General features: G+C 34.3%; 2 protein-coding genes across 2 annotated transcripts; both read right to left on the reverse strand.

Annotated features, from left to right (window-relative positions):
• Positions 1 to 6569: 6569 nt before the first annotated feature.
• LOC122032900 lies at positions 6570 to 8070 on the reverse strand. The gene is made up of 2 exons (XM_042592214.1): positions 8053 to 8070; positions 6570 to 7595 (listed from the first exon to the last, which is right to left on the reverse strand). Exon 2 carries the CDS (start codon positions 7565 to 7567, stop codon positions 6698 to 6700), a length of 870 nt encoding a protein of 289 aa, XP_042448148.1. The 5' UTR covers positions 7568 to 7595; positions 8053 to 8070; the 3' UTR covers positions 6570 to 6697.
• A 3632-nt stretch (positions 8071 to 11702) lies between these two features.
• Positions 11703 to 15668, reverse strand: LOC122032671 (probable E3 ubiquitin-protein ligase RHG1A). The gene is made up of 6 exons (XM_042591988.1): positions 15520 to 15668; positions 13460 to 14534; positions 13165 to 13212; positions 12917 to 13012; positions 12325 to 12483; positions 11703 to 12017 (listed from the first exon to the last, which is right to left on the reverse strand). Exons 2-6 carry the CDS (start codon positions 14468 to 14470, stop codon positions 11883 to 11885), a joined length of 1449 nt encoding a protein of 482 aa, XP_042447922.1. The 5' UTR covers positions 14471 to 14534; positions 15520 to 15668; the 3' UTR covers positions 11703 to 11882.
• Positions 15669 to 17267: the final 1599 nt, after the last annotated feature.

The raw sequence follows: 17267 nt of genomic DNA on the forward strand, positions 1-17267 counted from the left end.
TAATACTTTAAATAGTTACTCAAATTTTTTTCGGTGTTTTTAACTTAGAATTTTTTTTTAAAAGACTTAAAGTTTTTTTTTAGAAGTATCAACTTTACTTTACCAAAATTATTTCTACAAAATTAGTTTTTACAAACTTAGGAAATTATTTATATTTTTTTGTGATATCAAAAATATTTTTTTTACTTAGAAATTTTTTTCTAAAATTATTATAATTTTTTTAAGTGTTATTAAAATTATTTTTCAAAATTTTCAAAAACTTTGTAAGTTTTTCAAAATGTAGAAAATCATTTTCTTTTAACTAAAAACTTTCCTATTTTTTGAAAAAGTTATCTTTAGATTTTTTTTGGTACTCCATTTTTTATGCGGTCAAAGGGGAAGAAGGGAAGATTAAGTCTAGGGGAAGAAGGGAAGATTAAGACTAGGAGGAGGTAGATTAAACATTTTTCAATTTTTGCACTTTAACTGTAAATTTATCGCTTTTACTTTATGTTAGTTTACCTTAACTTAACTTGGGTTACTCACATCAAAAAGAGAGAGATTGTTGGTACCCCAAGATAGTTTTGATATAATTAAACAAGTTAAGTTGGGTTATGTTGTGTTTAATCCTGTGTTTAAGTGTGCAGAACTTAAGAGCACAGGATATCGAGCAAAAGACGCAGTTAACGAGAAGAACGGTACGGGAGAAAGCCGATGGGCTCGGTGTGTTTAAGGGACGAGGTGCTGCGAAAGAGTATGCGGGCGGACGAGAAGCCGGAGCAAAAGCTTGCTCGAGGAGAAGGTAGGAAGTTGGGTTCGAGTAAGCCATATTCCGGATGACCAAAATCACCTAAGCGAGCGGAGCCGGAGCGGAAGACCCAGACCGAACCAAGTGGAGCCGAAGCTAGAGGCCCGGAGAAAAAGTCAACAAAATGTTGACTTTCCCATTTGGGGCACCCGGAACCATTCCGGGCGCCTGGAGGAGTCCGGGCGCCTAGAACCCTTCTGCGCGTCCGGAATCCAAGTTTTATCACTTTCGACGTGGTCTTTGACCGTTGCGTCGAGGATAAGGTTTTATCCCATTTCAGGCACCTAGAACGCTTCCAGGTGCCCCCGAACATGGCTATATAAACAGCCATGCTCCCAGAAGCTCAGAACAACATGAAATACAAAAGAACAACACTTGTGCTTGACTTTGTTAGAGTTTAGTTTTGCTTTGTGAGCCTTGAATGTTGTAAGAGGCTTCTTCGCTCAGAAGAGATTTTTTTTAGTACATTTTTTCGCCTTAGATTAATAACATCCCTAGTTGTAACCAAGTAATTTGCTGTGCCTCTTTCTTTTCAATTTATTTCTTATTTTGTTTATGCAAGTGTTTTACTTTAAGTTATAAATCCAAGAAAGATTGTTTTTGCTCAATTTGTGCAGTAGCTATTCACCACCCCCCCTCTAGCCGGCCTCCGAGGTTCTTAACACAATGATGCATTCCCATATCTGACTGGTATCTGCTCGTAACACTCAGGGCATACGATACATCAGGCCTTGTACATAACATAACATATGTGATAGATCCTATTGCGGATGCATAAGGTATCTTATCCATGCAAATCCTCTCATCTTTTGTGTGTGGACACAAAGACTTTGAAAGATGAATTTCATGCCTCATAGGTATGAAACCTTTCTTGGATTCAGACATGCTAAACCGTTTTAGCACTCTGTCTATATATGTTGACTATGAAAAACCAAGCAACCTTTTCGATCATTCTTTATAGATCTTCATCCCTAGGATGTAAGTTGCTCCTCCCATGTCATTCATGGAAAATGTCGTCGACAATCAAACTTTCATTGACTGTAGAACTGGCACATCGTTTCCTATAAGTAATATGTTATCAACATATAATATTAAGACTACGACTTCAGTTCCACTAAGCTTTTGATACACCCAAGGTTCATCTAGATTATGTGAGAAATCAAATTCTTTGATCTCCTCATCAAAATGAATATTTCAATTCCTGGATGCTTGCTTTAGTCCATAAATTGACCGTTGAAATTTGTATACTTTATTCTTGTTAACAGATGTGAAACCTTCAGGTTGTATCATATACACGTGCTCGAGCAAGTTTCCATTAAGGAAAGTTGTTTTCACATACATTTGTTATATTTCATAATCATGATGAGATAATATGGCAGGAGTATCCGGATAGATTTAAGTATGGCTAAAGATAAGAAAGTTTCGTTATAGTCAATGTCTTACCTTTGACGATAGTCTTTAGCCACCAACCTTATCTTATAGGTAATTACATTGTCATCCATGTCAGTTTTCTTCTTGAAAATCCACTTACACCCTATAGGCGTAATGCCTTCAGGTGAGTCCACCAAATTTCAAACTTAGTTTTCCTACATGGAATTTATTTCTGAATTCATGACTGTAAGTCACTTGTCCTTCTCAGAACTATTCAAAGCTTCTTCCTAATCAATAGGTTCCTCATCCTCAATGAGTAACACGTCATTCAATTCTCTTACAAGAGATCCATATCTCTCAAGAATATTACGTGTTCTTTCTAATCTACGAAAAGGTTGTGTCATAATCGGTTGCGGTTCTTGATTAGGCATCTCATTAGTGTCTATTGGAGTCTCTTGAACTTCATCAAGTTCAATTATACTCCCACATGCTTTCTGTAAGAGAAACTCCTTCTCTAAAAATGTAGCATGCCTTGAAATAAACACCTTTTGTTCCAAGGGGTGATAAAATTGATAACCCTTAGTTTCTTTAGGATATCCAATAAATAAATATTTATCAGACTTAGTATCCAACTTGTCTGATACAATCCTCTTCACATAAACAGAACATCCCTATATTTTCAAATAAGATATGAAGGGTTTCTTACTAGTCCATACCTCATATGAAGTAGTTGAGATTGTTTTCGTTGGGACTCTTTTTAGCAAGTAAATAGCATCATGAGTGCATAATCCAAAAGGTTTTGGGAAAATTTGCACGATCCATCATTGACTTAACCATGTATAACGAGGTTCGGTTATGTCTTTTAGATACACCATTATGTTGTGGCGTATAAGACGAAGTCCATTAAAAATTATATCATTATCCCTTAGATAATCTTGAAACTCTTGGCTTAAATACTCATCACCTCGATTGGATCAAAGTATCTTAATATTTTTACCAAGTTATTTCTATAATTTACTTCTGAATTCTCTAAACTTTTCAAAGGTTTTAGACTTGTGTTTCATTATATACACATATCTATAAAGAGAGTGATCATCAATGAAAGTAATGAAGTAGTTATAACCTCCTAGTGCATAAGTTGACATTGGTCCACACATACCCGTATATATGAGCCCAAGTAACTTATCAACCCATTCACCCTTTCCAAAAAAATGTAACTTTGTCATCTTGTCTTTTAAACATGAATCACATGTATTAAATGTATCTAATTCAAATGATTCAAGAACTATAATTTTTTACAATTCGAACATGCATTTCTTGTTTATATAGCCAAGGTGGCAATGCCACGAGTAAGAAATTAATTGATTATCTATTCGAGTGCGTTCATTGCTCATCTCAATATTGAATATGTCACCTGATATAGTCAACGCGTAGATGTCATTGCATAAAGTTCTAGTGCAATAAAGAACATCATTTAAAGTTATATAACAACAATTGTTACTAAAAGTTAAATGTAAACATTGTCTATTTAAACAAGAAATAAAAACAATGTTTTTTATTAATACAGGAACAAAATAACAATTATTCAGTTCTAAGACAAGTCCACTAGGAAGTTTTAATAAGTATGTTCCAATGGCGACTGTAACAACCTTTGCTCCATTCTCAACTAGCAGACTTGATTCTCCCTTAATGAGTTTTCTGCTATTCCTTAGTCTCTGTATGCCATTATATATATATGTGAGTTACACCCAATATTTAATGTCCAAGTGTTTGAGAAAATAGCATGACAATTAATAATGAAAATACCTGAAGAAGATGGGGCATCAGATACCTTATTTTTGGACTCAAGATAAATCTTGCAATATCTTCGCCAGTGTCTCATCTTGCTACAATGATGGCATGAGCCCTTTTATGTTGGTTCTACTATCTTAGCCTTTTTATTCTTTCTCTTAGCCTGATGTTTTGGCTTCCTCTTGAACCTTTCTTAGAGGAGTTTACTAATATCACAGTTTTCTGTTCACCTTTAACAAAAGATTACACAGTCTTGAGGATATTAATCATCTCGGGGATGATCAATTTCAAATTGTTCATCTGATAATTTATCACAAATTGTGAATGACTTTTCGGCAAACTATGTATAATTAAGTCAACACTTAACTCATGATGCATCACGAAATCGAGTGATGCTAAATGCTCTATGTAGTCATTTATCTTTAGTACAAATTGTGCTGCAGGCGAACCCTCCTGCATCTTTGAGCAAAACAGAATCTTAGAAACCTCGAACCTTTCGGATCTACCTTACTCATCAAATAGCTCACGAAGATGATAGACAATATTATAAGCATCCAAATGCTCATGCTGTTTTTATATTTCAGGAGTCATGACGACTAGCATGATACAACTTCTAAGTATAGAATCATCCTTACATATCTGATGCACCAACAACTGGTCCACAATTGCATCGGTATCAAGACTTGTGGGAAGAGGTTTATCAAGGTCATAAGCTAGCTTCTCAGCTTTGAGAACAATTCTCAAACTTTGAAACCAGTCCAAGAAGTTCGACCCAATCAGTTTGTTCGAGTCCAAAATTAAACGTAGATTAATAGAAGTCATAATTAAATGATTAACCTAAAAATATAAAATGAAAATGTATGAGAGACATAATTTTATTTATGTAAATAATTTACATGTAATAAAAGTCCACTTATTTATCAAATTTAAATACTTTTATTTTAAATTCGAGATGGTAAGTTTTCCCAAGTGAGTTGATATCCACCATAGATAAAAACAACATTAACTTTGGCTAACAAGTCATTCTTAACTATAACAATATATAACAAGTTTACCGATTGCATATCGTTTATATACAACTATCACATTATGCTAGCAACTAATTGATTTTTACATAAACATCGGGTTGTTAACACATTAATCAGTATACATCAAATACATATCACCCAACTCCACCTCTATTCATATTAATCATGATTTTAATATAATAAATAAACGTTTTAAGCTTCAACTTAACCTCTTAATCATAAGATTGCATATATATATATATATATATATATATATATATATATATATATATATATATATATATATATATATATATATATATATATATATATATATATATGATTTAAACATATTTAATTTTAAATATTTATCCTGATTCCAAGGCAATCACAATGTCAACCTAATGAATAGCATTTGGCTCTTTTCAATGTTATTCAATATTTTTTTATAAAATAGAATATGGCATCATTATTTTTTTTATTAAAAACATGAATATAATTTGTCAAAAATACGCATATAGATAGAAAAAAAATACATATCATATTATGAAATACTCTTCCATCTGTATCAAAAGTATTTTACAAGTAAATTCTAAGAAAAAAAAAGAATATTATAATCATATTCAGACTTTATAGCCGTTAAGTCAAAAAGAACTAATTAGCCGTTAATTACTAATTAAAAAATAAATACATTTTTAAAGTATGATATGAACATGACATATTCTCAATAAATTAATTATTTAAAGATCGATTTCCCCATTCATTTTTTAGCCTTTTTTATTTTTAATATGAGCATGATATATTCTCAGTAGTTATAATATTTTAAAAAATATTATAAATTTTAAAACCTCTAATTGCCGAATTATTTATTGAAATAAATTACACGTAACAAACTAAACTTCAACTATGAAGACTGAAGAATGAGCTGATCTTTTGCTAAAGTCTGTAAAAAGACAAACTATGAGGAGTAAAATGAAATTCTCAACCAAATATCGTTCCTCCGTTGATCAATGATTTCGATCTATTAGAAGTATCATGATCATCCCATAAGAAGGACATCACAGTAGAGGCTTATGTGTAAAAATAGACAATTTCTTTGGCACAACAAAGCAAATGGAGGAATCAACAGCCCAAGGTATCGCGTGTGAGAATGACTCCGAACGCATGGACCTTGGGGATCGAATGCCAAGTTAGGGTTCCTCGAATTAGGATCTGCGCCTCGGGTAACCGCAAGGAAAGAAGACTGAATAAAATGTAGGCAATTATCACAAATAACAACTAAATGCATGTGCCATCATTCAGTAGAGATGATTCCGGTGCCAATTCATCGGATTGATTTCTCAAATGTCGCTTCCTTTCGTTGAGTCCCAACGCCGCATGAATGGCCGGCACTAATAACCTTAAGAAAACTGTTCTATCAAGCAAACCCGAAGGCCACTGACGATATTGCATACTCAATATGCAGTGCCCCCTCGAGGAGAATGCTTTAACAAGCAAATCTAATATGCAGATCTTACAGAATTGTCTAAAAATAGCATATCGCAAACAAACATTCTATGAAGAAAAGAGAGATATTCGACATGTAGATGAGTATAAGAAACTAGACTGATATGTTAACTGGAAAATATACTTTATGCTATTTATGCTTATTTTCAGGAAGTATAAGACTACTAGGCATGGCAACCAATTTGGAAACAAGCAAATATCATCCAGAAAATACACACGAGACGCTAATTATACGCTACCTGCGGCGACTGTGGTTTCCTCTATATGATGCTTCATTATTTGTTTCACCAATCTCGGCATTTCTATTAAAATCTTCTGGCGTATGACTAGACGATAGAGGTTGATCGTCTATATGAACATCAGAGCTTGATCTAGGATGAATTCTCCTCTCGTTTCTTGATTGTGGTTGGTGCCTAGGGGACATGAAGCCGTCAGATATATGATAAGAAGAGGTCTGCCAATTGCACTCATCCCCTGAAAAATCATCAAATTCATCATCACTTTCATCGTCATAATCCATGACACAGTTGCCAAAAAGCATTCTGTACACTTCCGAACGGATAGCGCTCATGATATCTGTAGTTTCCAAGGACCGTTGAAAACTCTCCCAATCTCGTTGTCTTTCTGGGTCAACTTCAGATGGTCGAGAATTCGGGTGTTCTCGTTTAGCATGTTGTTGTAGTTCCAAATAGTTGCTAGCATACCCACAATGCTTCTCTTCGCAGCATCTTTTCTTCATGTTGAGGTATGCCCGAGCATTAACAACCACACTAAATCCCGTAACATCTCCTCGGCAGAATGGGCAAGTGAGGACATCGAAATTCAAAGGGATTACTTGAAAGTTTTGTGGCGATGCCTCTGATGTAATTGAATTAACCATTGTGGTGGCGGAGACACCATTTGCATGCTTATACCGGTCGAGACAGTTTGAGAGAGAGTTATCTGTGTCACACATGAATGCCCTGCACCCTTTATCATACGAACTACACTTAAGAAGCACTGCATTGTGTGGAGTGTCCAAACAGATAGGGCAGACAATATTCTCAAAATCAGTGTCAAAGTGTCCGCCGTCTAAGGACAGAGATGTGGAGATTTCATAAACCATAACTTTCCTATATGTGAAGAAGCTGATCCTGGCAGGATAACAGATAAATATAGTTAAAAAGATTGATTATAATTTTGTGATTCAAGAATATATATGTATATATATTAAATCTAAACACTACTCCCACAGTAGATTCAGGCTCTAGTGACAAGATATGTTCTTCTCAGTCAGCATTTGGATTGATCAACAACTAGTCCCCATGAAATATAACTTCTTTATCTATGTAAATTCTACTTTTATAGTGTAACAGATGATTCTTCTTTAGTTTCCTTCTGTTAGTCTAACAAGGCAAGGCATTTGTTAGAATTGACCATTTCGCTGTCTGCCAAAAAAAGGCATCTTTTCTCAAAAAATTAGTCTTGTGGAGAAATTCATGTTAACAACCTAATTAGAAGCATCAGTAAGATAAACCAAACAAAAAGAAATGTAAAAACACTTTGCTCCTTAAACCTCACTGGCAGCTCAGACTAATAAGAAATCAATACCTACAAAAAGAATAAGTTGCATAAAGATGAAGTACGAAGGGCCATGCCGAAAGTAAACAAGCCAAACATGAATGATCTCAACTCCTGAAATAGTCACCCTAAACTGCCAAAAAAAAGGTATCTTTTCTTAAAAAATTAGTCTCGTGAAGCAATTCAATTTTAACAGCCTAATTAGCAGCATCTGTCTGATAAACCAAACAAAAAGAAATGTAAAAACAATTTGCTCCTTAAATCTCAATAGCTGATATTTAGTTAAGGAACAAGGTAAAAGTGCCCAGACAAATGAAAAATCAAGGATTCCTATGAGAAGAATCAAGATGCAAAAAGATGAAGTAAGAAGGACCATGATGAAAGTAAGCGAGCCAGACATGAATGATCTCAGCTCCTGAAAAAATCACCCTAAACTGCCAAAAAAAGATATCTTTTCTCAAAAAATTAGTCTCACGAAGCAGTTCATGTTAACAGCCGAATTAGCAGATTATTAGTTAAGATACTTCAATATCATATTATTAGTTAAGAAATAAGGTTAACAACGAAACAAAAAAATAATGTAAAAACACTCAAACCTCAATGGCAGATTATTAGTTAAGAAACAAGGCAAAAGTGCCACGAGAAATCAATGATTCATACAAGAAGCATCAAGTTACAGAAAGATGAAGTAGAAAAAGGCAATGCTGAAAATAATAACCCTAAACTAGCCAAAAAAAGAGAGTATCTTTTCAAAAAAAATTTTAAAAAAAAAATAGTCTTGTGAAGCAATTCATGTTAACAGCCTAATTAGCAGCATCAGTCTGACAAACCAAAAAAAAAAAAAAAAATGTAAAAACACTTTGCTCAAACCTCAATGGCGGATTATTAATTAAGAAACAAGGTAAAAGCGCCCAGATGAACGAGAAATCAATGACTCCTGAAATAATCACCCTAAACGGGCAAAAAAGTATCTTTATTCAAAAAATTAGTCTTGTGAAGCAATGCATGCTAACAGCCTAACTAGCAGCATCAATCTGATACACCAAACAAAAAAGAATGTAAAACACTTGGCTCCTTAAATCTCAATGGAAGTAAACAAGCCGAACATAAATGACTCACCCTAATCGCCTCTAATGAATCATGACGAGTTCATAGTGAGGAGACGGAACGAGATCATCGGACAAGGAAAATGAAGAACAAAGAGATCAAATAGAACAAGGAAAAAGAGGCTAACCGCAATCCGTGGAAGAGCGGAGCGATCCCTCAAACCCTAAGCTGCTTCGCGCAGGACGAAGAGAACGCAGAGGATTTGAGCGAGCTAGCGAAGGCGGCGAGATGGTGAGGTCTTAAGTAGTGCGCGAGGCGAATTTGGGCTTGGCCCAACTAGTGAAATACTAAACTGATCCATAGTCATTTGGGCTTGGCCCGATCAGGTGAAATAGTAAACGGGTCAGGTGAACATGTTTACTAAGGGAGATGGAAGTGATAGATTACATGAGATGAGAGTTATTGATCCATCCGCTAACGAGTAGAAAGACATTGTCATTCTTCCCAACTCATTCAATCTCAACAATCCTTGAATGACCGTATACGAGCTTGCCGCCGGCCATGAGCTTGCCATCTGCTCGCGAGTTCCTTGCTATCCGCAAAGATGCCGATCGCCGCATGTCGGACATTGGCCGTGAGTCCAGCCATGAGCTGAGCATTTTCTTTCCAATCTTGACAAAGTAGGAGGTTTGATGCATTACTCCAAGTCATAGTTTGTAAAATCATGATCTGACTAGTACAATATAAAAGTACCAAATTGATTCGGGATCGTTTGGAAACAGGATCAGTAGAATTGTATAGAACCGGTAAAGTTGATACAATCCTAATGACTCTACACATTTTTTTTTTGTTAAAATTAGTTCGTTGGTCTTTAAATCGGATCATTTTGTGATCATTTTTTTTGACCCAGAGATATCAGACCCTAAAAATCCAACCTTACCAATCTGATCTGACCCGATCGTGACTAGGGAGGAGCTAATCTAGGCATGCAATTAAAGAAAAATATAAAAAAATATTATCATTAAACGAGCTCATTTGAAAAAAGTCATTAGAGAAAATCAAAAAAAGTATACAATAAATTTCCAAGGAGTCTTCTGATGATAAAAAATGAATACGTTCGTCCTTAGTGTCCCCGTCAATCTATTTCAGGGCCAACACGGAGGAGAAGAGTTATAGATAGGTATAATCACATTTCCAAGGAGTCTCCTAGAACTCGAGGAGTATGTTTCTTTAAGAGCTATGGTAGGACCGTCTCAAGATTCCTTGAGACCCTAATCAAAAAAATTAAAAAAACAAATTTTTTTAATATATTTTTAATTTTCTTTAACATTTTTCATTTAGATTTGGGACCGAAAATAATAATTTTAAAAAAAAATTAATTAGTTATTAAAAAAAATAATTTTTATATAAAATTTAGTTTTCTGACGGGTATTTTGATAATAATTTTATTTTTTATTAATAAAATTATTAAATTATTTAATCTTTTTTGTTAGAATGTCAAATAGACTTTATTAATTTTAATTTTAAAAAATTTATTTTTACAAATGCATTTTACTTTGTATTTTATGATAAAAAAATCTCTAATTCATATTATTATCGAGAAATAAAAAGAAAGAGCGAGGAAGAAATATTATCGGCAAAGGAAGAGAAGGACGTTCTCTGCGAGTATCATCGGTGAGGAAGGAGAAACATTGAGGAAAAAGAAAAGGGCACAATGCACTGATGAGAGAACTATTAGGATTTTTAAGAAATATTGAGTATAAAAGAATTCATTAGGTTTTATAAGAATAGTATTAATAATTGCAAAATAAAATGGGAATAGGAGTAATAATAAAAAAAAATGTCAATTTAAAAATGAATTATATTTAATACAGAATAAATCTCATATAAAATTATGGTAGAGAATTAATGAGGAAATAAAGATAAGTACAAGGTATAAATAGGAAGTGAATCATGATAATGAATTAACTACAAGGTGTCATTAATGAATTACCAAGACATTTATAATTAATTAATATTAATGATGCTAATTTATTTTTTTTTCAATATCCTTAATGACCTATGCACAATCACATTAACAAATATATATGATATTTGAATTTTATTTGAAACTTAAAAATATAAATCATTTTAACTCGAGCTCCGTTCGAAATAAAATTTGAGTTCAATTCAACTTATTCGAACCTCGATTCAAGCATAATCAAATTATTATTTGAAATGTCTTAAATTTAAATTTGGTTCAATTATTCAACCTTAATTTGAGTATATTTTAATTAAAATTATATTAAAAAAATTCAAAGTTTGATTCGAATTCATCTCATAAGTGATTTATGAATAATTGAATAAAATATTATACGTTCAAATCAATAATTTCGAATACAAATCAGCTCACAAATATATTCAATTCATTTGCACCCTAATTGCCTATACTAAACTAAGATCCTAGCTCTGCCCTTGTCATAACTAATCCGATTCTACCGTCCTGAACACAAATCAGATTATGATCCTACGAACTTTGCTCCAAGGAAAAAATCCAATTCTACCAATCCTGATCACAAATCGGATTACGATCCTACGAACTTTGCTCCAAGGAAAAATCAAATACAGAAGTTCCAAATCTGTTCACCACTAGATTCGACAAGAAGAATCAAATGTATCTATTGAATTATTGAGAATATCTATGTTTAAAAGAGAGAGAGAAAAAAATCGACAAGAATGTTCGTTATCTACAAAATGTTGAGAATTTTCAATGAGCAATGGAAACTTGAAGTCTGCTTCTTCTATGGGGAAGTAAACTACAAGCGGTTTTGTGTTCATGAGGTAGGAGAAACTGAGGCTTTGCAGATGGGACACCAGTTTTTCAACCGAAGCCATTGGTCGATACATTGAACATGGTAGAAATGCTCGCACCCCAATGTGCCCAACTCGTCGTCAACCATCCATTCTTCCTGAAAAAAGAGGAAACACGCGAAAATGTTTCAAACTTGCAAGGGTTCGTTTAGCATGTCAACTCACACCGAAGAAACTATTACAAAACATGAAGATTCAAAAGATATTATTGGAAACACCTTCATCCTAGAGACTCAAAACTCAAAGTCAGACTATGCCGGTACAAAGGTCTAAACGGTGCTTTTTACCGAGATTGTAAAGACCTTAGGAATTGTTGCCAAGGTTTTGAATCTTGGCCTCGGCCTTCTGTTTTCCTCGAAAAAAATAGCAGAAATTCGTTGCAAATTTTAATCAACAGGGTTTTACCTGGCAGATAGTGCATTTGGCATTGCTTTCACTGAGAGAAGACAATCCGGGTATCGAAGAAATAGGCACATATTTGCTCCTCTTCAAGCATTTCGATAAAGCTTCCTCTGTGAGGGCCGTGCTTACCGTGCCTATTTTCTCTCCCAGTGCTAATAACTCCTGTAAAGAGATAAAAGTTACTGAAAAATGCTAATTTGTGAATCCTAACAAACATCCAGCCGATAACAACCCTAATTTTTTTCGTTGTTGAGAAGAAAGAATAGTAGGTGTGTCAAACCATATGATATGTTTAACTTCCACTAATCCTGTGCCAATAAACCGTCATACTCATTGTAGATGAGATGTTAAAAAATGAAATGTTGATGAACCAGACTATCATACTTCACTATGCAACTCATACATTTCGACTAATATAGTGACAGAAAACAAATGCAGATACAGCAAACCATACGAATAACATTTTCTGATACGACTTTGCCAACCCCCTACCTACTCTTCATTATCCATAAATCATCAAATCAGCATTATCTTAAATTTTCTATTCACAAAGAAGTAAAGCAAACATCTTCTGTAACTCGGAGGCGGAACAAACCTCATATGTCATGTTATCGATGTCCATCCTCATGTCTCTGTATTGGTCATGGATCAGGCTATCCAAAAACAAATGATTTCCAAGGAATGATAATTGCTGCAACAATAATAAATGGAGTCAGTTTCGGTTTTTATTCGCACAAGTTCTCCAAAATGCCCCATTTGATGTCTCATGCTTCTTTGGCTTTATGAAGTGGAAATAGTTATTAACATTAAACTATTTAAGGAGAAACAATTAAGAAAAATAACCTCGTATGTCAAACCTTCATCTTGTTCACTCTCAAGTTCCAACAGCACCTGCATTCCATCAAACAAAATATGGATTTTCAAAAATATGGATCTTCACTTTGGCATTCAGACAACAAGAAATGGACACAAAAGAACTAAAGAAACACTAATTTTGAACATATCTTAGTTCAAATAAATAAAAAATCTGCCGGCAGTCTAAAGGTTTGTTTTCCTCTTTTCAATGCGATTTATATTTATCCACCCACCCTAAGGTAATTAAGTCATATAGGCTAAGATTATAATGAATAACCAGTACCTCAGCAATACTTTCAGTGTTTAAGCGTGGATAGCCATCTCTTAATGATCTTGATGATCTTTGGCCAGTTCGTAATTCGCTTAGAGGATCTGTTAGCATAGGCCCAGACCGATCTACTAGCCCTAAGGGTCTTGTTCTAATACTAGGATTAGGTGCATGCCTTGTTCTAACTGAAGCAACACTCAAACTGGCAGACTTATTTCTGGAACCTCTTGAATTTTGATGAGAAGTTAAATTTTCTCGAAGAGTTACACTCAGACTTGAAGAACCCGTGCTTGATGAACCTGAATTTGCTCCCTTAGAGGATAAGGTAATGCTTTTGCCTCTGGACCCACCACTTCTAACGAATCTCCTTGAAACATTTTCGATTCTGCCAATTGCAGAAGTAGCAGAGTTGAGATTTGACATGAGAAGGTCAGATGCATCTGCTTGTCCAAGATTATTCATGCCATGCTCCTTGGACCTCGATGACATGTCCGGTAAAGTTTGTGAAGGGCTCATGGTGATGCCTCTAGATTTGCTTGAATTTTCTCCAAGTCTATATCTGGGATGTCTAGATAGTTCCTTAATTGATCTGGAGCTCAATTTCATACTGCAGGATCCCACTCCTACAGTTGCATTTTCTGAACACCGACGAATCTTAGCAGATTCAACTAATGGTTTTAAAACGAGACAGGGTGATTTTTCTTTCTTCCCTAATCTTCTGTTGGAATCTGAACATTTTGCATCCAAAGATCTACTACTTTCTGCAACATCCTCATTAGATCTTTGCTCCAATCTAGGTTCTTTAAAACCAATTGAAGACAATGATTTGAATGAGCTAGAGCGAAGGGATTTTTTTTCTTGTTCTGCTACATGCTTCTTCGAATGGAGACTAGCACAGCATCCTAACCGGCTACAATAGCGGATGCTTCTATCATGGCACTTCTGTTCTCTATAAGTAATGCTGCATCCACCTTTGCTAATGATTATCCCACAAGCAGTCTTTCTACCCCTAGAATCCTCCATCATGTGGCATGAATAACCCGATCGAGAAAGATTGGAAAGTAAATTTGAGTTCTTTAAGGAGAATAACCTACAAAACACACAAACGATTTTAGTCGGCCTGTGTTTCCAAGTTCTAATTGAAACAAACATAGAAATACTAAATAACAATGGAGAAAAAGAAATTGAAACTAAAAGAAAAAGAGGAACTTGAGGCACAAAGTAAGGCACTTAGAGGACATATGAAACCATAGATCATTGGCATAGGCTATTCTTGTTTTTTGTCAGAACTTTAGATAGAGAGACTCGTTTCAAAAGTATTCAACTGATGCATCTCTTAGAGAAGCAAGGCATGTGTTTTGTGGTTCGAAATTTACTTTAGAAAGTAAATAATCTGATTCACATGAAGGATCAATCAGTTATCTACCATTTCCTGTATCATACTACCATTCATAATAAAGCAGAAATCCAAATATTAAATGTAACTGAAACTGCATATATAAAAAATTCTAGAAGTTAAAGAAATCAAACATAAAAGCAACATCAAGAAAATTACAGCATCGACTTTTGTCATATTCTTACAAATTGTAATTTCTACATCAAATCCTCAAAAAAAAAAAAAAAAAATGCAACTTCATGAAAAAGGATAAGAATTGATTTCGATAGTTCTAATATCTGAAAGTAATAAATCAAGACGGTGGTAAAATTTCTTCCTCGATGAACATAGATTACCAAAAATTACTGCTATGCAAGTAAAAACATGGCAAATAGAAATCGCTCAAGAGATGAGACAGCATCTGTAAAGGTAAGAATCACAACAGAAATAAAAGGAAACAGTTGTATCAGGGATACTCCAATCCAAATTCAAGTCAGTTGCAGAAAATCGAAAAAGTATATAAGAAAAGAGATTCATCGGAATCCCAGTTTATTTATGCAAATAGAAAGGAGAAACAACAAAACCCACAAATTTCAGACGAGAAAACGCCGAAAGGTGGAAGCTTTGGAACGATGACTCGACCCTCTTTCGATCGTGCGATCGAAAGAAGAGGCGGAGAGAGGGAAGGAGAGAAGCTGACCTAGTTTCGCTTCTTGAAGTTTGGAGGAGAGAAGATGGTGGTGCGGTCGCTCCACATATAGTTTTGAGAGACGGCGGGGAAGAGAAGTCGAAGGTGGTGGCGGTGGTGGTCAGAGAAATGGACGCCTCGGCTTTCCAGATATCCGCCGTCGGATCGAGCCCTGGGGCCGCAAGAGTCGCATCGGACGGCCGGCGTATTCGTCGTTGGATAAAGGCGGTCCCGTGGACCGGTAACGAAGACGAACCGGACCAACATTCTCTATCGGACCAAGTTCATTTGCAAACTTTCAATTTAGTCCAAATTATTTTTATTTTTTAAAACGACTCCACTTATTGTTTCAGGAATTATGTCCACAGCCCCGAGGGCTCAGCTCCAACGGTGTCCATTAGGGATGACAATTTCATCCGAACCTGATGGAGGATCCGACATCCGTCCCGAATGGAAGAGGGTATGGAGGGACTATCAATACCTGATACCTGACCCGAATAACCGATTAAATAATATATATACATATATTAAAGAAAATTTTCTTTTTCCAAAATTAACTTTCTATTTTTGTTGATATTAGGAGGAGACTATATAAATGTTTACTTTATTTTTTAAATTATATATATATATATATATATATATATATATATATATATATATATATATATATATATATATATATATATTGTTAATTTTAATATATTTTATTTTTGTTGAATGATAATAGTTGGATAGAAAAAAGAAAAATTATAATTATAGAAGATATCCGATCATTTAATGGGTATGAGTATATTCATTGGAGATCCTATATCCGATGAGTATGGGGACGGAAGATATAAAATTCAACTTGAACCCGACCCATTGTCATTCCTAGTGTCCATTGCCCCGATTCGATGTTCTTTTTTTCGTCCAAGAACAATTGAACTTACGGTCGTCCAATCTAATTTTCTATTAAATTAACGTCAAACATGGTCCAACTGATAAGTAACACTATGAAAATTCTCATTATATCTTAACCGTTGGAGATAGGATCTTCTATCCCATTTTTTTTAGATGAGATCCTCTGTCCCGAAAATATTGTGTCCCTATGTCTCAGCGTCGATCGGACGAACTAAATCACATCTCAAAGATGCAGTATATATCATGAAAATATCATAACCATCCGATTGGCGTTGGAATATGGAGACATAATATTTTCAAGACAGAGGATCTCATCTCAATTTTTTCATGTCCCAATGTCTCATTAACTGATTGAACGGATTATATCAAATCATGCCAAACCTAAGGATACATTAGTTAAGATGATCCACCTAATTATGAATGGGACACAAAAACATAAAAAAAAAATAAAACAGAGGATCCCTTCTCATCCATGAGAGCTTAGTATTATTTTTTTTTCTAAGCATGGTTTTTTTTCCTGATTTTGTTAACCTTACATCAATCAAGTAAATTTAGATTACAATTTATATAAATTCAGAATTTGATTTTCAAAATATTTACCTAGATGTTGATGCTTTATAATGAAGATACTTTAATTTATTTTTAATCCAGGAGACGACGATATTTTTTTATTTTTTAAATTGGCGTTAAATGTTCCACTTAAACCAATAAAAATCCATAAAAAATATGAGTAAAAGGAAATAAATCCAGTAATCAACGGCTTTCTATATGGGAGGATTATTTATCATTGTCTCAACTCAAATCTTGTCCATTAGTATAAATTTAACATACCAATTCAATTATACTCTTGGGCGTGTAAG

Source organism: Zingiber officinale, chromosome 11A (assembly GCF_018446385.1).
Source record: "Zingiber officinale cultivar Zhangliang chromosome 11A, Zo_v1.1, whole genome shotgun sequence".
In the NCBI taxonomy this organism is placed as follows: Eukaryota; Viridiplantae; Streptophyta; class Magnoliopsida; order Zingiberales; family Zingiberaceae; genus Zingiber; species Zingiber officinale.

Coding starts and splice junctions, on each gene's coding strand:
- LOC122032671 (XM_042591988.1), bottom strand. CDS start 14,470: ATGATGGAGGATTCTAGGGGTAGAAAGACTGCTTGTGGGATAATCATT. Junction 13,213..13,459: donor ACACTGAAAGTATTGCTGAG/GTACTGGTTATT, acceptor GATGGAATGCAG/GTGCTGTTGGAACTTGAGAG. Junction 12,484..12,916: donor TCGATAACATGACATATGAG/GTTTGTTCCGCC, acceptor ATCTCTTTACAG/GAGTTATTAGCACTGGGAGA.
- LOC122032900 (XM_042592214.1), bottom strand. CDS start 7,567: ATGGTTTATGAAATCTCCACATCTCTGTCCTTAGACGGCGGACACTTT.